General features: G+C 40.9%; 1 protein-coding gene across 9 annotated transcripts in view; it reads left to right on the plus strand.

Annotated features, from left to right (window-relative positions):
• tcf4 (transcription factor 4) overlaps positions 1-26575 on the plus strand; it is a 592048-nt gene that overhangs the window by 473502 nt on the left and 91971 nt on the right. For all 9 annotated transcript variants that reach the window (XM_080182922.1, XM_080182913.1, XM_080182904.1 and 6 more), the window contains one exon: positions 24636-24741. In XM_080182922.1, coding sequence (XP_080039048.1) covers positions 24636-24741 — 106 coding nt within the window. The remainder of the gene's footprint in view (positions 1-24635; positions 24742-26575) is intronic.

Raw genomic sequence — 26575 nt, forward strand, 5'->3', positions numbered from 1 at the left:
AATCTGATGTCATTCTGTCAGAATCTGTGCAGACTCGATGGGCTGAATGGCCTCTTCTGTACTGTAGTGGTTTTGTGGCTGTAATTGTACCAGCCCGCCCACCATGGGAATCAGGATGGGCTAGGGACAGTCCATGGAAAGGTCGTTTACCTCAGGTGGTATTTTCCAGTTTTGGATCGAGGAGACCGTAAAATCCTGCCCCTGGTGTCTCACCAAATGCATTATATGTGATAGAAAAAGTGGAATCTTCCACTATAAAGTTTGAATCATGAGGAAATTGCATAGTTAGTCGACAGATTTGTGGATCTGAATCTTTGGGCTTGTAAAAAAAAGAGCAGAGTTAAAAAAAAGGCTCCTGATTCAACTGAGTTCAAAAAGAAACTCAACAAAAATTTTTGGAAGATATTGATAAAACCGAATAAACAAAGTAAAATGAGAATTAGAAAAATATTATACAGTTCCTACATTAAAATTTCTTGTAAAAAACAATAGTTAACCCATTATTCTGATCCATTGCATCTCTCTCGAGCCATGTTATGAACCATGTAGCCTGCCATTAGACCTGTTAACATGTCGGAATATACTATCAGTTTTTCAGTGAACTGTTTTGCAAAGCTATGTGTGGCCAGAAGTAGTAGTTCTACTTTTTAAAAAAATAATAATTCTTCCAATAACTTTAAGTGTTTTACAGTATAGAGGTTTTTTTGTTGTTATGGTGGTGGACCAAATACACTCTTTGTTGACTTATTGATCACGGTTCTCACTGTTATAGTGGTGTTTTAGATGGAATGAATGCCTATATTTAATTTGCCATTGAGTTGCGAAACATATTTTGAAGAAAAGCATGTGGTCCATAACATCCTTTATTTTTAATTCAACTGCTTCTGGGATTAAACAGGGGGATAGTAAAACCTCTGATTGCCCATTCCTCACTTCTGTAAAATCCATAGTTTCATTTCTGTTTGCAAATAATTTACAACTCTGAAATTTATAACAAGTTTATTTTTGAATTGGCCACTTAAGTTTGAAACATTTAGAATCATGCAATCATGCTTAACTGAGGCCAAGCTTGGTTTTAGAAGAAGTGAACACAAGTAGGGGAAGGTACATTTTTGACAGTGAATTCAGAAACAATTCCAATTCTACATTGTAAAATTGAAAAGTTAAATATTACATTTGCTGTGAAAGTTGCAATATATTTGCAACTGGGGAAATTCCACAGTAATTTCATTGAAGTGTTAATGTAAGCCTTACATGTGACTAATAAATAAACTTTAAACTTCTATATTTGTTGGGAAATAGATACTTAATCTAATGAAGAGTGATTTAGGGTTCTATGATATTCTCTTGAAATTAATGAACCTGCATTAAAAATTTGCTCAATAACAGATTATATGCAGCTAATTATTTTTCTCAACACACCTACGGTCTACACTTAATAATTTTCCATTAAAAAAATATTGAATTATTCAATAAGTAACATAAATAACCAAGCCAAGTGAAAAATTGAATTATCAGGTTACTTGAAGTAAGTGACTTTCAATTAAGAGTAAAATGTATTATTAACATTTTAGATTGTAAGGGAATCATTTGCATTTGTAGAATATTCTGAAAACACAGCATTGCTTCTTTTTCTCTTCTTCTCCCTCCATCTGTCTCCCTTCCCCCTTTCCCTGAGTTACACTTTTCTTATTAAGAATTGAAGGTGGGCGTCAAAAACAGTAATTCTGAGTCCTGTGTAACACCTTCATTCACTGCGTCGATTTACCATAACCTTTTGTTCGTTGCACCAGCTTAATGTCTGGCTTGAGTTCCAGTCTGCCACTTTGCCAGATACTTTTTTTTTGTATGTATCTAGGTTACAGGTGGTTACTGTAGTTATGTACACTTGTTTTCATGGTGCACTGTGCACTTACTGCACAGCGGGACCTGCAATTTTATCCTCCTTGCCGGGAAAATGCTCGCATGTGCTTTTCTGAAGCTCATATGGTTTCAATTACTATTTGATGGTAACGCCAGAACTGGGCTTTGTGTGTTTGTCCTGTGAGAAAGATCTGGAAGGCCCGACATCTGCTTCTGATTATTGCAATTGCAGGTTGATAGAATAAGCACGGGGTGAGGTGGGTGGGATTTCCTTCCGGTGCTTTCCGCTGGTGCAGTAATATGCTTCACTTATGTAGCTGCTCTTTTAATCATTCTCCCTCACCAACATTTGGTCTAAATTACGACATGCAATTAACCTTCTATGGTCTTTTCTGGAATATGTCAAACATAGCTCAACTTCTAACACATTTTTTCCTTCTATACTTCAAATAACAAAACATATACAAAAGTGTAGTTAAACATTATTTAAAAGAAAAGGAGTTAGAATTCAGAACGTTGAATACCGTATTCTTAGAACCAAAAAACAAACTGCTGCTCTGAAGCAAGGTTTCCTAATCCCAGAACAACAAAACTCCTGGGGAAAGAATACTTTTTCCAATAACTCATTTTCAGCATGTACAGGGACTGTGGGGAAATCTAATGATAATTGTTTAACTGCAACCATTGTTAACCCTTTCTTTTAAAACCAAGCAGGAATCATCACAACTTCCACAGTATGCTGGAAATGTTTATTTATATTTAATTGATGTTTTTCAGGCAAGTCATTAGTTGTTTTCAAGTGCTTTTAAATTGATAGTCATTTATTGGTATCACAAGGAGGCTTCCATGAACACTGCAATGAAGTTACTGTGAAAATCCCCTAGTTGCCACTGTTTGGGTACTGACGGAGAATTTAGCATGGCCAGTGCACATAACCAGCATGTCTTTGGGAGGAACTGGTGCAGCCGGAGGAAACCCACGCAGACACGGGAAGAACGTGCAGACTCCGTACGGACAATGACCCAAACTGGGAATCTAACCCGGATTCCGGGTGCTGTGAGGCAACAGTGCTAACCAATGTGTCACAGTTACTGTCAGCTTTCTTATTATTTCACTTGGCTAGCTTAGTCGAACCTACTCAAAATTGGTAAAATGAAACCTCTTAAGCAGACTTTTTGATCGCACAACTTTTACGACAATGAAACATATCCTGTTTCTATTACATGTTTCATTTGTAGTTAGGTAGAAGAATCCTAAACGCAGTGAGATGAAAATCTGGTAATAAAAATGTCCAGACGAATTCCAAGATTTTGAATGGATATGTGGTATTATTCCAGTGAAACAAGAGCTCACATTTAAATAGAGCCTTCAATATAGTCAAACATCCCAGAGTGCTTCAAAGGAGTATTATCAACCAAAATTTGACACAAATAGTCCCATATTCTTCCGAGTTTCCTTAACACCCTTATTATTATAAGTGGAGGATAAGCAATAGCTGAACGCAGTGACTTCAGAGATAGTTTGTTGCAGTCAACAGGAATATTTGTATAATTCAGTAGTGGCTACCTCATTTATCTGTGCAGATTATTTCATGTTACATCGCACTTTCCCCAAACTGCACAATATTTAGGAATGTGGGAAAACCAACATTAAATCATTGCTTGGGTCATTTTCGACATCCAGAACATAAAACAGTTAAAAACTGCTTTCTGATATCTTTCAGGAGGTTGCTATAATGTAAAGAGTTACAGAAAGTTCCTTGAAGGAAACTGGGTCAAAATCTTGGAATTCCCTCCCTAACAGCATTGTCGGTCAACCCACAGAATATGGACTGCAGCGATTCTAGACAGCAGCTCATCACCACCTTCTCAAAGCCAACTAGGGATGGGCAATAAATGCTGGCCAGCCACTGACGTACATGTTCCACAAATGAATATATAAAAAAAGTCCTCCATACCCTTTATTGTCTGCCCCTCCCTTCTCCACTGTGCTGTTTGCCATTCAAACTATAAAGGGTCCAAGTTAAATCTCGGGTCTTTTCTAACTTAGGAGTCCTAGCAGCCATATACTAGGAAGAGAACTCTTGCCCTGATCATTGTTCAGTGAGGATAGCATTAGGCTTGGCTTTGGTGCATTTTATAATAGCTAGTGCTCACTGTCTGGATTGGCTCATGAAGAATGGCACACAATCACGGTCTTTAAGAACAACAAGGGTGCTTTGGTAGGTTAGAAATAGTTTATTTTATTTGAATTACACAATGGAAATAGTCAATTTCAGACATAAAGACCTCAGTTCTTGAGTTGACTACTCACCATCCTAAAAAAATCTTTTAATAGGTGATGAATGATGATCTAAATATCTCCTGTTTGACGTAGTTGCAGAATCTTTGTGAATTTCCTACTGCTAAACATTCATTCAGAAGTTTGAAAAATAAATTTGAATTTAATAGCATTGAAGTTGTTGGCATGTTGCCAAAAGAAACATGACTTCTGCCCTCTCAGTACCTCGTTGGCTATGTGATTCTTGACGGTGGTCACTTGATGTTACGCTGTAGGAAAACTTAGTGGTAACACAAAAATAGAATGCAGAAGTACAGAAATGTTACAGCACAGAAGGAGGCCATTCAGCCTATCGTATTTACACTGATTCTCCAAATGAACAATTCACTTAACGCCATTCTCATTTTTTTTCTCATAACTCTGCACATTCTTCCTTCTCAGATAGTCTAATTCATTTTTGAATGCCTCCAGTGAAGCTAGCTCCACCACGCACACTCGGGCAGTGCATTCAGATCCTAACCACTCATGTGATAAAGTTTTTTTCACATCGCTTTTGTTTCTTTACTAATTACTTGAAATCTGTGACCTCTCATTCTCAATTCTTTCACAATTGAGGATAGTTTCCCCCTTTCTACTCTGTTCTAACTCCTTATGATTTTGAATATCTCTGGATAAAATATCCTCTCAGTTTCTTTTCTCAAGGAAAACAGTCCCAACTTCTCCAATCTATCTTCATCACTGAAATTCCTCATAGAATCCCTACAGTACAAAAGAAGGTCATTCAGCCCATTGAGTCTATATTGACTGCAATCCCATCCAGACCCTATTCTTGTAACCCCACATATTTGCCCTGTTAATCCCCCTGACTCTACTGTTAATTTAGCATGGCCAATCAACCTAACTCACATATCTTTGGAGTGTGGGGGAAACTGGAGTATCCAGAGGAAACCCACACAGATACAGGGAAAAAGTGCAAACTCCACACAAACAGTGGCTGGAATTGAATCTGGGTACCCAGCACTGTGAGGCAGCAGCACTAACCACTATGCCACCATGCCACCCACTGGAATCATCTCTGGAATCTTTCTCATTAATCGTTTCTGCCCTCTCCCCAGTGCCTTCACATCCCTCCAAAAGTGCAGCACCCAGAATTGGACATACCATAGCTGAGGTCAAACTAATGTCCTTTACAAGTTCAACATCACTTTCTTGCTTTTGTACTCCATGCCCCTACTAACAAAGTCCAGGATACCTTATGCTTTATTAACTGCTCTTTCAACCTGAGCTGTCACCTTCAATGGCATGCACAAATGCACCCAGGTCCCTCTGCTCTTTCACCCCATTTAGAATTGTACGCTTTATTCTATATTTACCGGAAACATCCGACCCCACCCGCAGCTGGGATTCTCCAGAGCCCTACATTGAAAGGGGTTTTGACTGAGTGTCAAATTCTCTATTCTCGCTCGTTGCACGGATGGGTCTAATGGGATCGGAGAACCCTGCCCATCATCTCTCCACGTTCTTCTTACCAAAATGAAGCACTTCTCATTTCTCCATTTTTCTTCATCTGCCCTGCCATTAATGCCGCCCATCCACCAACTTGTCTATGGGTGGAATTCTCCCAACCAACCTGCCATGGGTTTGGTGACAGGTGGGCTCGGTGAATCTGGTGGGAAGCAAGAAGTCAGAAGCACGCTGGCGAAAAATCACATTGAAATTCTCCCAATGGCGGGTTAATGGTGGGTCACTCTTCCCACTGGCAGCTGGCACAAACACCATTCACTTGCATCTCATGAATGCTCACTAAAACAGTTGCACTCACGCCAGCGGGAATTTAGATTGATGTCAAGTCCGATTGCTGAAGACTGGCACGCACACGGTGGTCCTTCATTTGTCAGAGCCTTTCGAGGTGAGTGCAGCAACTTTTTGTCATAGTGATGCGTTGCTCCTGATGCGCTTTTCACCACTCTACTGGGACAGATCCATTCCTGCCCTCCATCTCCATGCCGAGCTGGTCTTCATAGACAGCATCGTGACACAGGACCCGTGGGCCCTCCTATGTCACCGAGTCAGGTCAATGCTGTGCCTGGGGTTGGATCGCCTCCCTCCCCCGGTGCCACACACCAGTGCCTATCAGGACAGCACTGCGCTGTGGGACTTATGCAGCCACCTCAACACAGATCTGAAGTTCAACCGGGGTAGAGTGCAAGGTGAGTTGAGGGGGGCGGCTGTGTTGGTAAGGCTTAACGAAGACAAGGGGAGCAGTGTGGAAGAAGGGCTGTGCAAGGGGATGTGGAGGTGAGAGCTCCACAGGCAGAGGGACTTGGGAGATGGATGAAGAAGATGAACAATAGAATGCAGATTGAAGGAAAGCTGGACCCAGACAAGATTGCGTGAAAAGCTCACAAACGAGGAGGAGGGGGTCAAAGAGATAGCACATTGTTTACTGGAAGGGAATGGACCAAGACTCCAGAAGAGATGGGTAAAGGTCCCAATGGAGCATGGGCACCTTGAGGAAGGTGGTTGAATTGAGGAACAGGCTATCTTTTTCCTTCTGGGTTGCTGACATCCTGCATGGTCTGGTGAAGACAGGTGGGCTGCAGAGAGTGAAATCAGTGAGCTGGACTAGTGTTTAAATATGGTGATGGGACCTTCAATCCAGTCAGCTAAGAGTGGATGGACAAATCATCTACCGGGCCACCAGGAAAGTCGGAGAGAAACTCACTCCATGCATAATTAATGAGGTTCCGAGCGCAGAATCCGTTGCAGAATCCCACTATTCCAGTCTGCAGGACTGCCAGAGCCACCCACAATCCCACTCAAGCGTGGAATTCACTCATTTTGAGGTGGTTATTTTGAAGTTCTACACTACCCTTCTCTGTTCAGAATGCTTTCAAGCATTAACTTGAGTTTGTCAGTCAACTTATAATATTAAACTCAGTGTTTCTCAGTGCCTTATTACATGAGTCATCAAAGATCGGGGATGTGCCTTATCCATGGTTCAGAAGAGATATACATTGCTCTGATAACCATCCTTCCTGCACCTGCAGCATAACCACAAGAATTGTGATAATTCAGGTAGAGCAAACACAGTGAAGCCCTTCCTACCTCAACAGGAAAGGATTTGTTTCCAAAAAGAATGATCAAATTATTCTCTTGATGTGCAGTGTCATGATGAATTAAGTGGAAATCAACAATTTTCCCAAACAGGCGCCAGAGTGTGGCAACTAGAGGATTTTCACAGTAATTTCATTGCAGTGTTAATATAAGCTGACTTGTGACTAATAAATAAACTTTTACTTTAAACTTTACTTTTAACTTTACCATTTTTTTTGTTGCCTTTTGTTCCTTACATTACCAAATGACTGATGTGCAACCATTATTTTTACCTTTTGCGAATGCACAGTTAAAATGCCGCCAGCTTTTAATCTCTCATGATTTGAAAGGCAGTTTGGTTGACCCCAGCCTGCAAAGGAGGGCACTGCTTGTTTGTTATGTTGCAGAACTCGAGTGTCAAGTTGGCACTGTGCATTGTGGACCATGAGCTCAAAGTTTGGCACTCAGTGGCAGCAGATAGTCTAACCCACTCTGCATTGCTTGACGATTGCTGTGTCATTCTGTTGCAATCATCCTGTTCCGCTGTGAGGAAGAAGAGTTGAAACTCTGCCAGGTTATAGCGACACCTCACACCCCTGTTGACTAAAGTCAGGGAGCTGCATTCACACCAGAAGCCATGGCACAGGCTTGCCAATTGATCCGACTATTCAATAATGCATGGGGGTGAGGAGTGAAAGGGCACTGAATATATTGCAATTGCAAAAGTTAAAACAAACTTACTGCAGTACTTAATTCAGCTTTCATACAGTCCCTGGAATGTTGAATAAATGTACAAGGTGATGGCAGTTCCACTGATAAAACTGGATATAGTCATGTTTTTTGTAGATTTTGCAGAAATTGCAATTCATCACTTCAAAAGCAGTCTTTAAAAATTGCAAGGAGCTATTTCTGGAAATTTGGCATGTGTTGAAAGGTACCGTTGTGTAGAATTTGATTTTGTATTTCTAAAAATGCAGCTTAAGCAGGCAATCAAAGAGGGAGCCTGTTTTTTCATCTGTAGCCTGCCTACTTTGCCATGGTTTTAAATTAAGTGACATATGTCTGGAAATCAGTGCTGCCCCGTGTTCATGTTCGAGAGACGTGAGGGCAGTGGTGCACCGTAGACCAAGCTCACTCTTATATGGTGTTGTGATTTCAGTCAGCGAGAGACATGTGCACAGGGATCTCAGGGGGAATGGCAGGGAGGGTCACCCCTGACTCCTTTCACATACTGAACAAAAACAACAATAACTTGTATCTCTCGTGTACCTTTACCAGAGGCACAATCAAATGAATTGAATGCCTAGCCAAAGATATAATAGAAGGGATAGCAAAACTCTTGGTTGGAGACGATTTTCCTTCTAAGTTGTGCAGTTGGTCGGCCACTCAGCAATCTCAGCGGTACCACATGTGGCAGTGAATAGATCAGTCACATCCAGCAATCCCTCCGCAATGTGTTCAGCCACACTGCAATCTTGGAGGCACTCCTTGGTACACTAAACAGGCTGTGCTCCACAAAGAGGGAACATTGGTTAGAAAGGTACGTTTTGAGGAAAGCTTAATAGAAGGAGAGAGCAATACAAAGGCAAAGGGGTTTATCATGGAAATTTCAGATCACAGGGTCTGGCAGCCAATGGTGGTACCTCCCACACCACTCCCTCCACCCCTGACCTTAAGCAACTGCCTTTAATTTACTTCCAGATTCAAAAGGCATCTGTGCAGAGGGATCTGGGTATCATTGTGCATGAGTTTCAGGAAGTGGGTATGCAGATGCAGAATGTTATAAGGAAGGCAAATAGAATTTTGGCATTTACTGCAAAGGGTCCAGAGTATAAGAGTAGAGAAGTGTTACAATTGTGTAAGGCATTGGTGAGGCCACTCTTGGAGTATTGTGTTCAGTTTTGGTCACCTTCTTTGAGGAAGGATGTGGTGGCACTGGAGATGGTTCAGAAGATGTTCATTAGATTGATTCCAGCTTTGAAGGGGCTTTCATATGAGGAGCGGTTAAGTAACTTGGACTTGTACTTGCTGGAGTACAAAAGAATGAGGGGAAATTTGATTGAGGTGTATATGAAATATTCTATGGAATTGATAAAGTAAATGTTAACCAAATTTTCCCCCTTCTAAAACAGTCTAGGACAAGAGGTAATAGTTGTAGAGTAAGAGGGGGAAGTTCAAGACAGAGATAAGGTGAAGCTACTGAATACATGGAACTCACTGCCCAAGAGTGCAATGAATGCAGGGTCAATCAATGGATTCAAGAAAGAGATAGATAAATATCTGATAAAGGGCAATGGGGAAAAGGTAGGGAAGTGTACTTAGGATGAGATGGAGATTAGCTGTGATCATATAGAATGGCAGAGAGCAGGCTCGCAGGGCTGAATTGCGTACTCTTGCTCCTGCTTCCTATGTTCCTACGTATTTCTGATAAAAACCATCTGAACTCAGTTACATTATTGCCTATCATTTACTATCAAGTATCTTTAATTCCATATACTGTATAAACTATCTAAATTCCGCAATTAGATTAAAGCTCCAAATTAACTTTTGAGATGTGGGTATTCAGTATAAACAAGCAAAATGATGGACAGTAATGTAACTGAAGAATCCAGGTAGTTTATTTTAGAAGCATGGCTGGAAGAGAACTATAGGCAGTTGTCTGATTGACAGGTTCATGGAATGCTACAAATCATAAGTAATGCCCTTGATTAAAAACATTTTTACACCAAAGGATTAATGTTCATGACTAAGCTTATTGAAAAGTAATTCCAGTTTATTACTCTGTTTTGCTGTGGCATTTTTAATGACCTCATTATAGCTGTAACGCAGACACACAAGTGGTACTGTAGTCCTTAAAAGGTTAATTTGTGAGTTTTTATATAAAGGAAGGACATTTCTGCCTTTATGAACTTGATCTGATTTGACACTCACAATTAGGGATGTTGTAAGTGACACCCTTTTGAGCATCTGCGTTAAACTCTCAGTGTGCCATTCCTATTATCTGGGTGATTTGGCAGCACTTTTCAGTTTAGGAAGTGTGCAGAAGGGTGAGGAAGAAGGAAAGGTGAAAAAGAATCTGTTTAGCATTACTACAAACCCCCTAACAGTTCAAGATTCCTGTTTTTTTTTAAAATACCCGTCGAGTTTTGCACTGTTTTCAGCTCCAGCAGAAATCACAAGGCTCGTGAATATCAGGTCATAGAACTCATTGGTGTAGTAGAAAATTCCAGGAACATAATCCCTTTGACCTTTTCTTAGAAACATTGGTATCTCAAAATATGATTATAAAGCACACTTACCACAACCTTCTACTTTCTGTTAATTCACCATACCCAGTAACGGTCATCATTTCCTCAGCTTCAGTTAGATATTATAAAATGACCCAGTCATTCAACACTTATTTTAATTTGTCATCAGATAACATAAACAACTTACTTACAGATTAGTATTTTCCTTTCTAGATGTGTTTTTCATAAAAGCAAGAGGACAGTAGTATAATTAGTGCTATGAAATTAAAATAAACTATTTGGTAATGTAAGGATATTTGGACATCTGGGAATAAACAACCATAAAATTGTCAGCTTTAGTATAAAAATTGAAAAGGAGATGAAAGAGAATAAAATGATTAAAAAGTAATGTTAATGAACTTGAAGACCACTAACCTAGGTAAAGGAAGAAAGAATGAGTAAACTTACATTTATATAGCACCTCTCATGACCTCCAGATATTGCAAACCACTTCATTACTGTCAGTGAGTTATATTTGACTCGCTGATGTAATGTGGGCAAATATGATGGCCAATTTGCACGCATCAAGTTCCCACCTTATTTAAAGGCCAACACTTACAACAATGTAGCATTCACTCAGTACTGCACTGAGGTTAAGCCTAGATTTTGCTCATGTCTCAGGAGTGGAACTTGGCTTCACATTCTTCTGTCACAGTGACTGTGCTGTGACAGATGAAGCCAAATTTGCAAGTATTTTCATGTCACTAGCATGACTGCAACCAGTAAATACTTGTTCCTGGCTCCCCTTTTAAAAATGTACCATTTACCCAAGTTCATGGCATTCAATTCAACCCAGCATGTAAGACTACCCCTTTTTCCTTGTTCTTTTGCAGATACTTGGTTTATAATTCAACCCCTGTTTTCAGCCATGGCATTAGTAATTAGCCTCAAATTCTCACCCCACAAATACATGTTTCACTTACCTTATAACTGGGCACAAGAGATCGGGCAAGTGATATGGCTAAGGTGTAATGAAGATGCGTGCAAGTTTAAGACATACCCATACTGAACAGAATACACATGGTGAACAAAGAAGAGAAATAACACTTGCAACAAAACAAATGAATTGTGAAGGTGGTTTCAAGCTATAAGTCATAAAACATGCTAACCCATCTTATTTGCAACTGTGCTGCAACAAGGTAATTCAGTGTTAGAGAAAAACTTGTGCGAGAATGGAAGCAGAAGGAATCTGCGTTGAAGAAGATACCTATTACTAAAATGTGCCATCAGAACAGAGAGCAGCCGTTGGCTTGATCTTAAGAAGTCTGTATTGGCATGTGGTGCAATGTAATGTGTGTATATGCACTTAAGTGGGCTAACTCAAACCCCGAGTCCAACAAAGATTTCAGAACAATAGCTAATTGAAGTTGCTTTATAGAATGAAACGACCCAGTATTGTGACAGAAGACCAAGATCACCACAAGACTACAATGTCAAAATTACCACTTTCCCGCGATTCATCAAGAAAGGGCAAAAAACATGAGTAACATAATGTCACATCAGCAACACGGATGAAATACCCATGAATTTTGATATGCCTGGCAATGGAACTTGGAGCAGAAGGTTGTTCGAAAACAGTTCTTGAAAACCACAGGACATGGTACTGTGATATTAGTCCTCATGACTGACAGAATGAAATAAAAGTCTGTGGTAGTTTTCAAATGTAAAACCACGCAAAACATCAAGTTCCCTGAAGACATTTTTGTGCACGTCCATAACAACGGTTGGGTAGATGAAGGTAGAGTGTAGAAATGTATCAACAACAAGTGGAACAGGCAGCCCAGTCATCTACATAAAGAATGGGGCTTATTAGTGTGTGACATGTTCAGATCCCATATAACTGATGAGATCAAGAGACGGCTGCAATGGAATATTACCCACCTTGCAGTTATGCAGAGAGTTTAATGCCTGTAGATCAACCTTTGGATGGTATTCAAACCATTCAAGAATCAAATGCATGGTGAATGGAATAGGTGGATGGTTGACAGGAGAAAAACCTTCACAAAGAATGGAAATAAGAATGGAAACCTGTGTTCAGTATGGGTATGTCTTAAACTTGCCCTGCTTGATGTTTTGTGTGGATTGAGCATCAAATTATTAAAATTATTTTTGCACAAACAGTCAAGATGTGCACAATATCCAATTCATTGCATGAAAAAGAAAATGATTTTTTACGGAGGAATGATTCTGAAAGTGAAAGATCCTTACAATTGTGTCACTGTCAGTGTCAATATTAATTAAAATTAATATGATCAAATGGAACAATTTGAGATGAAAAAGGAAATCGAGGCAAGATAGTACATGAGTCCTTTGGTTTGCACTGAATTATATGTTAGTGAAAATGATAAAATACAAGTGGACATGGTGGAGCAGTTAGATAAGTACAAAATATCCCAGTACGAGTCTCCAATCCCACTACTTCCATCATTCACTCAAGGAAAAAATATTTCCACAATTGCTAACAACCAAACTCTCAAGTTCCCTCACCTTTTGCCCTTTTCAACCACTTTAGCTGTGTTAATTTGGCTTACATGCTCCTTCAAATTAGAGAGCAACAGAACTGTCACTGTCTTTGCCCTAGTATATATCCAATCTTTGTTTCCTCCAAAATGAGGGGCACACTCTCAGGTGTCCCTGGCATGTAACTTGTCGAGTCACCCATAACTGTTTCTGACTTGACCGTGTCGAGCAATACAATGCTGCAGTCTTGTCTGCCAAGATCATTCATTATTCCAGGATCATCCGGGAGTGCTTAGGTAGTACCCAGCTGCTACCTTTAACCCCTTGGTCTGACACAAACTATGAGCCATGAAAGGAATTCCTCATTGCTAAAGTCAGTTCCACCCGCATTATGTTTTCTCTTTTCGCTCATCCCATGTCTCTGCCATCAGTTTCCCACCTGTCCAGCCCTGAAACTTGTTTTCTCTGCAATTTTCCCCCCTTTCCCCTCCCCCACATTTCCTCCTGCCCTCCAATCTTAACCCTTCAAGAGATCTACCACCTCCTCCTCCTTCAATTCCACACCACCCAATATTCCATGGTCGACACCAGCCTTTTCCCATTCAAACAGCTATTATCAGTCTTTATTTCAATTAAACACTTGCCAGATTGTCACTTTAATGGCAAATGGGGATGGGCAGCAAATGCTGGCCTTGGCGGCAATGCTCACATCTCATGAACAATCTAAAATAAAATCCATCCTCACCAACAGCAGGCCATTCTCCAACTTCTGCCTCATCTCTCGGGTACTTGGCAATGTCATCAGCTCTCAGCTCTGCCAGACTTGCTGATAAATTCCCCTTTCATTCCCTTCGTTATGGCTTTCGCTCTTCTCGTTGAACCAAAATGGTCTTGGTTAGCATTACAAATTATATTGTTTGTGACTGAGAGCTTGGTGTGTTATCCCTCCTCAATCTCCCTGTAACATTTGATACGACTGACCATACGACCCTTCTTCAGTGCCTCTCTACTGATGTTCAGCTTTGTGACTGCCAATATATGGTCCCACCGCTACTCTACTGAATATAGCCAAATAGACATTAAAAAAAATCCCTTTTTTTTGCCACCACCTCTTCTCCATCACATCTGGAGCTCCTTGAGAATCTAATTTTTGATTTGAGCTCACCCTGTTCTTTCATTTATGTGCTGCTTCTCAGTGATGATTCCTTAAGACATAAGGTCAACTTCCCAAACAAGCTGATGACACCGACTGTAGTTTCTACGCTCCCCTCAACTGCCTTTGTGCTGTCAGACTACTTGTCATCCAGGCCAACAGAAAACATGAGCTTTCTGCAGATCGGCATCGGAAAGACCAGAGCTCTTGCTGCAAATTCCATCCTTCCCACTCAAGTTGTTGGTGACCATGGTGTACTGTTCAATCCCGAGATGGGTTTGACAGACTTCTTAAACTTTCCTATCTTTGAGACAGTCTACTTACAGTCGTCTCCAGACTCAACTATGCCAGGACTTCTCTTGCTAGCCCCACCACCCTCCATATACGCTCACTTGTCTGAACCCTGTTATTTTTCATGTCTTATTCAGCTATACTTGCTCATTGGGCTGTTTTTAAATCTGATCATAGTCTTGTACCATTCTTTTTTTTAAATGTTTTACTCCATTCTTAAAGTGACTCAGTTCTCAATGTTCAAAATGGACGGGGCAAACCCAAGTCCCATTCCTTGCTTGTTAAATAAACCAAATTCGAATTAATTCAATTCATGATCCCTATAAGAGAGATGAACAAGAGCCAAGCTGACATGGTAAAGCATTGAACTGCACCTTGGGCTAGATCTCATTCTTGTTCCATTCAATCTTCAAAACCTTCTTTTGCCCCCTATTCCTTATGAATTTTCTATTCCTCTTATTCCAACTTCATATGCATCTCCAAACCTTCAACTCACGTCATTATGAAGTGCTTTGAGAGGTTAGTCATGACACGAATCAATTCCAGCCTGCCAAACTGCCTGGATCTACTACAGTTCACCTACCACCGCAACAGGTCCACAGCAGACACCATTTCCCTGGCCCTGCACCCAACAGGGCGACATGGTAGCACAGTGGTTAGCACTGCTGCTTCATAGCTCCAGGGACCTGCATTCGATTCCCAGCTCAGGTCACTGTCTGTGTGGAGTTTGTACATTCTCCTCATGTCTGCGTGGGTTTCCTCCCACAGTCCAAAGATGTGCAGGTTAGGTTGATTGGCTATGATAAAATTGCCCCTTAATGTCCTGAGATGTGTAGGTTAGAGGGATTAAAATATGTAAAATATGTAGGGACATGGGAGTAGGGCCTGGGTGGGATTGTGGTCGGTGCAGACTCGATGGGCCAAAGGGCCTCTATCTGCACTATATGATTGTAATCTAAACCCTGGAACACTTAGATAACAAGGACACCTATGTCAGGCTCCTATTTATTGATTATATCTCAGCCTTCAACACCATTATACCTTCAAAAATAATCTCCAAACTCCATGGCTTGGGCCTCGGCTCCTCCCTTTGTGACTGGATCCTAATCCACACACTGCAATCAGTAAGGATAGGCAACAACACCACCTCCATGATCATCCTCAATACCGATGTTCCACAAGGCTGTGTTCTCAACCCCCTACTATACTCCTTATACACCTATGACTTTTTAAAATAGAGGGCATAGGTTTAAGGTGAGGGGGAGAGATACAAAAGTATCTTTTGTAGAGGGGCAATTTTTTCACACAGAGGGTGGTGAGTATCTAGAACAAGCTGCCAGAGGTAGCAGTAGGGGTGGGTACAACTTTATCTTTTAAAAAGCATTTAGATAGTTATATGGGTACAATGGGTATAAAGGGATATGGGCCAAATGGGGCAATTGGGATTAGTTTAGGGGTTTTAAACAAAAAGGGCAGCATGGACAAGTTGGGCCAAAAAGCCTGTTTCCATTCTGTAAACCTCTATGACTCTGTGCCAAATTCCCCTCCAACTCGATTTTCAAGTTTGCTGATGACACCACCGTAGTGGGTTGGATCTCAAACAATGATGAGACAGAGTACAGGAATGAGATAGAGAATCTGGTGAACTGTTGCAGCCACAATAATCTCCCTCAATGTCAACAAAATGAAGGAGATTGTCACTGACTTCAGGAAGTGTAAAGGAGAACATGCCCCTGTCTACATCAGGGGGGACATAGTTGAAAAGGTCAAGAGCTTCAAGTTTTTAAGTGTCCAGATCACCAACAACCTGTCCTCCCCCCCCCCGCCCCCCCCACCCTCTCTACCCCCTGACACTATAGTTAAGAAAGCTCACCATGCCTGTACTTTCTCAGAAAACTAAGGAAATTTGACATTTCAGCTTGGACTCTCACCAACTTTTACAGATGCACCATAGAAAGCATTCTTCCTGGTTGTATCACAGCTTGGTATGGCTTCTGGTCTACTAAGACCACAAAGAACTACAAAAGGTTGTGAATGTAGCCCAATCCATCACACAAACCAGCCTCCCATCCATTGACTCTGTCTACACTTCCTGCTGCCTCAGCAAAGCTTCCAGCGTAATTAAGGGCCCCACGCATCCCGGACATTCTCTCTTCCACCTTCTTCCGTTGGGGAAAAAGACACAGAAGTTTGAAGTCATGTACCAACTGACTTAAAAACAGCTTCTTCCCTGCCACTGTCAGACTTTTGAATGGGCCTACTTTGCATTAAGTTGATCTTTCTCTACACCCTAGCTATGACTGTAACACCCACGTTTCCTTCTCTATGAATGGTATGTTTTGTCTATATAGCGAACAAGAAACAATACTTTTCACTGTATGCTAATATATGTGACAGTAATAAATCAAATCAAATCAGTTACTGCAATGTCTCCAGCTGCCTTGATTCTGCTGTCTGAACTTCACTTCCGAAAACCCTCTGCCTCCACCTCTAATTCCCAGCAACTTGCATCTTATATTGTGCCTTTAACATAGTTATACATCCCAAGGTGCTTGATGAAAACTGTCATCAGCCAAAATATTCAAATGTATGCTATAAATGGAATTGGTTGTCCCATAAGCTGTGTTTTTGTAACTTGAAGATGTTTATGTTGAATGGAAGAAGACATGATTGCAAATGATTCACTTGTTTTTTGTTATTTGAATAATTGTTTTATAAAGTGTCAGGGTTAGAGTTGTAAATAAAATTTTAAAACTATGTGCCCTCTATTTCTCCTCTTTAGGCTTTTATTTTAGACCCCTGCAAATTCTTCAACGTTTAATATATGTTGCATACTCCAAATTGAACCTTTTGGCACGAGATCCCGGTTTCATTATTGTGCCTTACATCATTAATGCTTCATTCTGTCTGTTCACATGATGGAGGGATAGAGGGTGGGGTGGCATCGTGGTTAGCACTGCTGCCTCACAGCACCAGGGACCCAGGTTCAATTCCCAGCTTGGGTCACTGTCTGTGTGGAGTCTACACATTCTCCCCGTGTCTGCATGGGTTTCCTCCAGGTGTTCTGGTTTCCTCCCATAGTCCAAAAGATGTGTTGGTTAGGTGCTTTGGCCATGCAAATTCTCCCACAGTGTACTTGAACAGCTACCAGAGTGTGGCGACTAGGGGATTTTCTCAGTAATTTCATTGCAGTGTGAATGTAAGCCTACATGTGACACTAATACATAAACCTTAAACTAGCTTTAATTAATGGTCAAACTCCAAATAAAGCCTTTGATTGGCGGCTGTTTTTCTTTCTCTCTGAGTACTGGGTTACTGTGTTGACAATGTAATCTGTTGCTCGATTTGAAATACTGGAGAGTAAAGTGTTCATTTTCATGTTTAGGAGGACTTCATTCCAGAATTCCTGTACTGTTCTTCAGTCAATTAAAATGATCAAAATACAGTACACTCCAAAAGAAAAGCATGAATTCTGCTTTAATAGGAAATTTGCGCAATTTTCATTCCAATAATGTTATATAAGGTAGAAAGTTCAAATGAGGAGGAATGCATGGTCAAAATAATGAGACCGACTTACATTGATGCAGCACCTTTTAATGTAATTAAATGACTTGGGATGTTTCACAGCAGTGTAATCAAATAGTGACCCACACAAGGAGATATTAGGTTTCAGAGTGTTTTAACAGAGAAAAGAGAATTGGAGAGGTTCAGGAAGGGAATTCCAGAGCATAAGGTCTGGGCTGCTGAAAGCACAGCTGCCAGCACTGCAGCAATGAAAAAACAAGAGTAAATGATAAGTCTAACAGAACAAGGAGGATGGTCAGGTGCAACATTTTCACTTGAATGCAATTAGTACTGTAGAATGAGTTATCAGGGAAGGTCACTGAAGCAGAAACAAGTAGCAAATTTTTGAAGTGGGGCTGGATGAACAGGACTTGATGTGAGTTAGGATACTGGCAGCAGAGTTTTCCATGAACTCATGTTCAGGTTGGTGGAAAGATGGGAGGACAGCCAGTGGAGTGGTCAAGTGACGGAAATGGATGCAGAGCTTCAGGCACTGTGAAGCTGAGAGACATGATGTGGAGATACCGGTGTTGGACTGAGGTAAGCACAGTGAGAAGTCTCACAACACCAGGTTAAAGTCCAACAGGTTTATTTGGTAGCACAACCCACAAGCTTTCAGAGCACTGCTCCTTCATCAGGTGAGTCACAATCTTGTGCTACCAAATAAACTTATTGGACTTTAACCTGGTGTTGTGAGACTTCTTACTAAGCTAAAAGACAGGCAGGGATAGGTCCATCACTGAATAAGGTGGGAATAAGTTCAGATAAGCTGGTCTGTGATTAAGTGAAGAGAGTTGGCCCTGTCAATGCTGATGGCCTCTTCTTGATCCGTTTTTCTTTTGGTGTAAAAGTATGCACATTTCTTGGTTCAGGTTATTTTACTATGTGTGGAAATCTGTTTGGAAGTCTGCCACCCTCCATAAAGTTTTCCCAAAGAATGTGGGGAAGAACAGAGTGCTTCTAGTTTTAGAGAAAACTATGTGCCTTTGACTATGTGACTGAAGATGGCAACTTAGGTAAAGCCCATGTTCCTTTAACTAAACTGAGCCTTTTCCCTTCCCCCAGCACATCTGTTGGGATGCATGTGGAATGTATCTCAGATTTTGCAATTACTTCCAGTTATTTTTTTGCCTTTGAATGCCATTATGATACAGAGCTGGAATTAATGTCAGTTTCTGGCACATGTGAAGCTGACATGTAACACAATCTTGAGTAGCCACTCTGTCATCTGCATTTTCGATTAGAAGTGCTCAGCAGAGATTTAAAGCCAAATGTTCTACGTTTCTCTCAAACAGTGGTCTATAGTTTATTCAGAATGCAGCGCTAAATGTTCATTAAGAGGTTTTCCTTTTACTGTTGCCACTTAGCTTAGAGCTGACTCCAGGATACTGAACTTCGTCTTCAAGCTTTATATTTACAAATTGACCATTGGATGGAGGACATCAGGTTGTGGATGAAGCTTTAAAATGTTTTGTGGTTTAAAATGATTGCATTAAAACACAAAGTCAAAAATTGGAATGGGTTATGAAAGTCATCTGTTACCCTCTTGAGTTTGTTATATCTTCGCAGACATCCTTTAAGAAACTCACAATGTAATGTGGATTTTTAAAGAAATATTTCACAAATTTTATTTAAGCTAACCTTTTTAATCCTGTAACACCCACATTTCCATTATGTGGAGATGCCAGCATTGGACTGGGGTGGGCACAGTAAGAAGTCTCACAACACCAGGTTAAAGTCCAACTGGTTTATTTGGAATCATGAGCTTTCAGAGCACTGCTCGCACCAGGTGAGTGGGCCATTCACCTGATGAAGGAGCAGCACTCTGAAAGTTCGTGATTCGAAATAAACCTGTTACATTTCCATTACACCAATTAATTGCCAATATAGTGCAAAAGTTTTTGTATTCCTCTTGAAGGGTTATTTTTGGGCGCTCTCTAAGGCGTAAGAGCAGAAGTAGGCTATTCAGTCCACCAAGTACTTCCACCATTCAGTGTGATCATAAATCCTCAGCTCCACTTTCCCACCTTATCCCCACGACCCTGAATACCTTACTAATTAAAAATCTGTCTATTTCGTGTTCCACTGATACTAGCCTGTCTCCAGAACCTAATCCAAGTGACCATTCCTCGTATCAGGGTTTTGATAGTAATTGGGGGCCATTTAACTGGAGAAGATTTCAGATCTCCGCTTGATCTGTTACCCACCTAAATTCCATGTGTATGCACTTCCCTGCTGGAATGACTACATGATGATCAAGGTGGCTAATATCCTTTTTAGTCCATGGAGTGCTGAGATCAGCTTTAGTTCTCTGATGACCGCTGGTTATAAACTAATGCAGCATAAACCAGTGAGCATAACTGAGAGCTTTCTAGTCCACATTTCTCAGGTCTTAATTGGACAGTGAACTTCTCAGATCAGTCAGTGAGGTAGTTTAAATGTATTGGACGGCTTTGCATCACATAGTAAGAAAAATGAGTTGGTGTGAACTTTCTTGAGGTATTATGACGATTCCGCCACAACACTCGGATTGTGTTACTGATAGATAAAATTTGTGGTTTCCTCAAATGATGGGAAGAGAGTATTTTACACAAAAAAAGTCACCTGCTTCCTTTTGCAAGATTATAATAACCCCATATGCAAAATGAATGTGCACATCTCTTCAGATTTTTCTAATTCATTTTAAGCTTGTGGATGTAACTGGGTACGTCTAGTCTCCATTACCATCACTCACAGTTAATTAGTTTTTGGAATCCACGAGCTCTAAGTAGTTTTAGTTAATTCAGTACACATGTGTTAGACTGCAATGCCAAACAGATCAGTGTTTGTGGATGTAAGTTTGTGCATCAGAGTATCCTGTATCCCTGTCATTATGACATCTTAACAGCATCAGGTTTAGCAGTGTGTTAGTGATGAAAAATGAAACCTGTAAACACTCCATAAAGTGGTTGCATTCTTATCAAGACGTAACTAAATTAGTATAAATTTAAATCTGATCTGCCCTTTTCTCACATTCCCTGGTTTGTTTTTGCACAGGCAATTTAATAACACAACCTCAAGTATTCCAAGTCATCTTTTCTCACACAACATGGTCAAAGTTGTGTTTAGTCTCATGCAATTGGGTTCCACCAAGTTCTGGAGACAGCAAATTGTAAATTATAAGGTGATGGGAATACATCAGTTTGGAGTTCCGTGGTTTAGACATCCCAGAAAATAATGTGTTAGATCAAGAGATAAAAACAGAATATGATGCAAGTACTCAGCAGATTTTGGCAATGTCTGTGGAAAGAGAAACAAGAGTTAATGTTTCAGGTTGATGACTTTTCATCGGAATGATCAGCTCATTGACCTGAAACATTAACTACTTCTCCCTCCATAGTTGCTGCTTGGCCTGCTACGTACTTGAAATATTTCCCGTCTTTATTTCCAACTTCCAATATCTGCAGTTTTTTTTACTTTAATTAAGAATCTGTGCATCTGAGCCTTTATTTGAAAGTGTTTAAGGTAGAATCATAAAACAATTATGACACAAAGGGAGGCCATTCAGCCCAAGAAGCATTTGATTTGATTTATTATTGTCACATTTTAGTTTGCAGTGAAAAGTATTGTTTCTTGTATTCTAAACAGACAAAGCATACCATTCATAAAGTACACAGTGAGAAGGAAAGGAGAGTGTGCAGAATATTGTGTTAGAGTCGTAGCTGGGGAAAGAGAAACATCAGCTTAACTTAAGATAGGTCCATTCAAAAGTCTGATGGCAGCAGGGAAAAGGGAAAAGGCTGCTCTTGAGTCGGTTGATACGTGATCTTAGACTTTGCATCTTTTTCCCCAACAGAAGATGAAAGAGTGAATGTCCAGGGTATGGTGGGGGGTGTTCCTTGATTATGCTGCCTGCTTTTCCAAGCAGCGGGAAGTGTAGACTGAGTCAAAGGATGGGAGGCTGGTTTGCGTGATAGACTCACAGCTTTTTGTAGTTTCTTGCAATCTTGGTCAGAGCACGAGTCATACCAAACTGTGATACATCTGGAAAGGATGCTTTCTGTGGTTCAAATGCAAAAATTGGAGAGAGTCACAGCAGACATGCTGAATTTCTTTAGCCTCCTGAGAAAGCAGAGGCATTGGTGGGCTTTCTTAACTATAGTGTTCGCATGGAGGGGCCAAGATATGTTGTTGGTAATCAGGAAACCTAGAAAATTGAAGCTCATGATCATTTCCACATCATCCCTGATGATGTAGAGAGGGGCATGTCCTCCATTACGCTTCTTGAAGTCGATGACTCCCTCCTTCATTTTGTTGACATTGAGAAGAGAGATTATTGTTGTCACACAAATTCACCAGATTCTCTATCTCAAACAATGTCTCATTGTTTGAGATCTGACCCATCACAATAGGGTCATCAGCAAACTTGAAAATTGAGTTTGGAGGGGAATTTGATCACACAGCACTTAATGGTAGGAGCACGCCACAAATTTCCTACCTAATTTGGAGATGTGGGATAAGAACTGTGTTTATTTAATGGCATACTTTCCCCATTTTCAACTGGTGCCCTGAAATGTATTCATCTCCTCCCATTTGCAAAATGCTTTCTGGGAGTTGGTGGACACTAACTGTGACCAGTGGTAACTTATTCTTTGCATGTTGAGATTGTCCTAACAACACCAAAGACATTAATCTGCTTCAAGAGCATCACTTTGGTTCAGCAAGCGTATTGGAAGTCAGGAGTTATCTGTTAAAGAGTTCTTTTACCCTCTCTATGTGAGTACTCATTCATTACTGATTGTCCTTCACTTCTACCATTCCAGGCATGTCAGTTTGGGGATTCCATGGTGCTAGCCTAAACTAATGAAAAATATTTTGGAGTCTTCAGATTGCACCATGACTAATCTGAACTCTTTTGCACATTGCAGTGGTTTTCTGTACAGGTTATCTGTACAGAATTCTTTAAATTTCCTTCAAAACTTTTTTTTTGCAAAGATCGGGAAAGGCTATAATGTTCCCAAGCATTTAAGTTTTGTCCGAATTCTGTATATTATGGGAGTGGTTGCTTCCTTTGGCCTTGGAAGTACAATTTCTCAAATGTTGAATCTTGCAAATCACAGCACTCTACTATTGTAACTGCTGAAAGATTCCTGTAATTGGAAGTGGGGGAATCACAATTGCACATTTTCAGCATGAACGAGATCAGGTTACTTTGGTGTTGTGAACCGTGATAGGGCGGCATGGTGACACAGTGATTAGCACTGCTGCCTTACAGCGCCAGGGACCCAGGTTCGATTTCAGCCTTGGGTGACTATCTGTGTGGAGTTTACACGTTCTCCCTCTGATTGTGTGACTTCTTCCAAGTGCCCCAGTTTCCTCTCACAACCTAAATATGTGCAGGTTAGGTTGATTGCCACGTTAAATAACCCCTTGGTGTCAGAAGGATTAGAAAGGTAAATATGTGGAGTTACAGGGATAAGGTATGAGTGGAATTGTATTGGTGCAGGTTCAGTGGGCCAAATGGCCTCCTTCTGCACTGCAGGGATTCTATAGTGATTACCCTGATCATGATCAAATTTGCCCAGTATAGTGATAGAGGCAGCAGAGCTATTATCATGGCTGTCATTCTAAATGTTACTGAGAAAGGGGTTGCTGGGGATGGGACCAGCTAATTTAGAAGCATAAGCTTTTGACTGCAAACAATGCTTCCTTCAAAAATAAAATCAACTGGCTGAAGGGTAAGGAAGGACCGCAATTTCAAATGGAAAATCTTTATTATTCTTTCAAAATTTAAGTTGTTTCTGGCAGTGCATTGTCACAAGGATTCAACAGAACTATTGCTGTAATGTGTTTTATGAGTAAGTTAAGACATAATAGTGTCTGAAGGGTGGCGTGAGATAATGTGAAGAAATTGATGCATTTTTCAGGAGAGTTCAGAAATGAATCCAGTCATCATGTTCAGCTGATTAGTAACAGAGAATTCCCAAATGCACTTTAAAACTTTTAAATTCCTCACGCATGATTTGTTGCTGTTACATTAGAAAAGTAGTTTCTAACCAAACAGAGGTAACTAGGAAAGTTCACCAGGTCATTCAGCATGTGAGAGAGAAAGACAGATCTGCATTTCATGTGGTACTCTCCATTATTACATAAGGATTATTAAGGTCACCTCGCCATGTTGCTCTCTCTCTCTCTCCTTTCTTTATTTTGGTTGGCCCTGTGAAGAATGTGAGATCCTGACCATGGGGGCAGGTTCTGATCTAGGGTCCCCAAAACACAGTATCCTACTTTCTTTTCTTCAGTAGTTAACCATGCATTTTCAGCCTTTCATTTTTATTTGGTTTTATTTGCTATCATGGCCTCAGCCTTTTTGCAAAGTTCACACAGCATGGTATTTCACAACAATGAACCAGAAAAGTTTGCACGAGCAAACCACTATACATTTAGTATGGGGAGCAAAGGGGTAGGATGCAGCAGCAAAACATATTCTGCGTTGTTCCCACACATCTCTTACCATTTCCCACTAGTCACTAAAGGTCCTTTTAACATTCAGGAGTTGGTTTCTAGGTACTCTCATGCCTATTGTACCATTATTTATTGAAAATGTACTTGGTATTTTATAATTTTTGAACAGTAGGTGAAAATTGTTCTTTTTTTTGCAGGTGTATGCCCCACCAGCAAGCACTGCCGATTACAACAGGGATTCTCCTGGCTACCCTTCCTCCAAGCCACCCACTAGCACATTTCCTAGTTCATTCTTTATGCAGGGTAAGTGGATGTTAGCCAAAGCAGTCGTTTCATGGAATCAACAACACCTGGCTTTTTGGATTTTACTTATTACAGTTGAATGAATTTCAGGGAAAAAATTAACTTCAATTATGCATTTAAACATGTAAGCTTCTTAATCCCTTCCCACCCCCTTCAGCTACTTGTTGTTCATCCATCAACCCTAAACAAAGTGTGAATGAGCCATGCAACATTGTACTCCTCCTTCTGGATCAGTGCTGTGTGTGGCTCAACACAGACAAGCACTAATAATACTGAAGTTTTTTTTTGGGGGGGTGTGGAATCTATGGGGACCAGACTGTCATCAGCAAAATTTAGGTCTGAGTTTTCCTATCCTGAACCAGGATGGAACGAAATGTTTAAAATTGTAAAGTTTGAAGTTTTAAAAGTTAATGTTTATTTATTAGTGTCACAAGTGGGTTTACATTAATACAGCAATGAGGTTACTGTGAAAATCCTCTAGTCGTCACACTCTGGTGCCTGTTCGGGTACACAGAGGGAGAATTTAGCATGGCCCAATGCACTTAACCAGCACTTCTTTCAGACTAAGTGGGCGTCTAAAACAAAAGGGGAAGTCAGCAGCCTGCATGCTCTTCTGCCATCTCAATTCCTGCCTGCCCCAGAGACAGGGGACAGGATTTTCAACCCTCCAACATGCAGAGGCGAGCCGGCATTGGCCAGCAGGGCAATCTTGTCTTCTATCATCAATGGGGCTCCTTCTTGAATGCATTCCCCCTGTGGCCGGGAAACCACTGGAATATCACTGATAAAACAGCTGGAACATTCTGGCCTAAGTGAGAGCCAGAGGGAAAATGAGGTCACCAATCTCATTAATTGGGCGGTTGAAGATCATTAGGGCACTTGTTAAGAGCTCAGCTTCTGACCTCCCAAGAATTTCTTGAGAGCAGGCAGATGACAGGAGCTTTCTGAAACTGACCAGCAGCAACCTGGTGGCAAATAGGCAGCAGTGATCAAAAGTTTTTTTTTTAATGAAAAATGTTCAAGTTTGGACAGAAACCTACTTTTACCAACCAACCTTTTCTATCCTGTCATGAGATCCAGCTTTTAATTTGTACTTTAATTCCACACAGACATATCATACAAAGAATCTGATCCCCACGTCCCTGGTTTCCCCAACTTTGTTTCCACCCCCTCAGCCGTTCATTGGGCAGGACCTGAGCTCATGAAAATTGCACACCACAGCATACACTAGAGTTGGGTTCGCAATCCGGAACTTAACCTGCTTCCCAATTCCCATCTCCACAGTGGGAAAATCTGGCCCTTAATCTCCAGTGTGCTTAGCATATATGTTCTACACAGCACACCTTGGCTAAACCTGGATGTTGCCACCTCAGTTGTCCTCTGAATGGCGAAAACTCATCCAGATTGCAATCTGAAATATTTCTGGCAGAGCAATTTGTTGATGTCTGCAGAGTTAGAACCATAGAATCACTACAGTGCAGGAAGAGACCATCCAGCTTATTGAGTCTTCACCAACTCTCAGAAAGAGCATTCCACCCAGGCCCTCCCGTCCGGCTTATCCCCGCCATTCTGCACATTTAGCATGGTCAATCCACCTAACCTATACATCTTTGGAGTGTGGGAGGAAACCAGAGCACGTGGAGGAAACCCACACAGATATAGGGAGAACATGCAAACTCCACACAGACAGTCACTTCAGGCTGAAATTGAACCCAGGTCCCTGGAATTGAACCTGCGAACCAGCTGTGCTAACAACTGTGTCACCGTACCAGCCAGTTAAGCAAGAGATCCAGAAATTAGGACCAGAACCCCCCCAACATTGAGTTTTCCCATG

Source organism: Carcharhinus amblyrhynchos, chromosome 1 (genome assembly GCF_965287045.1).
Source record: "Carcharhinus amblyrhynchos chromosome 1, sCarAmb.v2.hapA, whole genome shotgun sequence".
In the NCBI taxonomy this organism is placed as follows: Eukaryota; Metazoa; Chordata; class Chondrichthyes; order Carcharhiniformes; family Carcharhinidae; genus Carcharhinus; species Carcharhinus amblyrhynchos.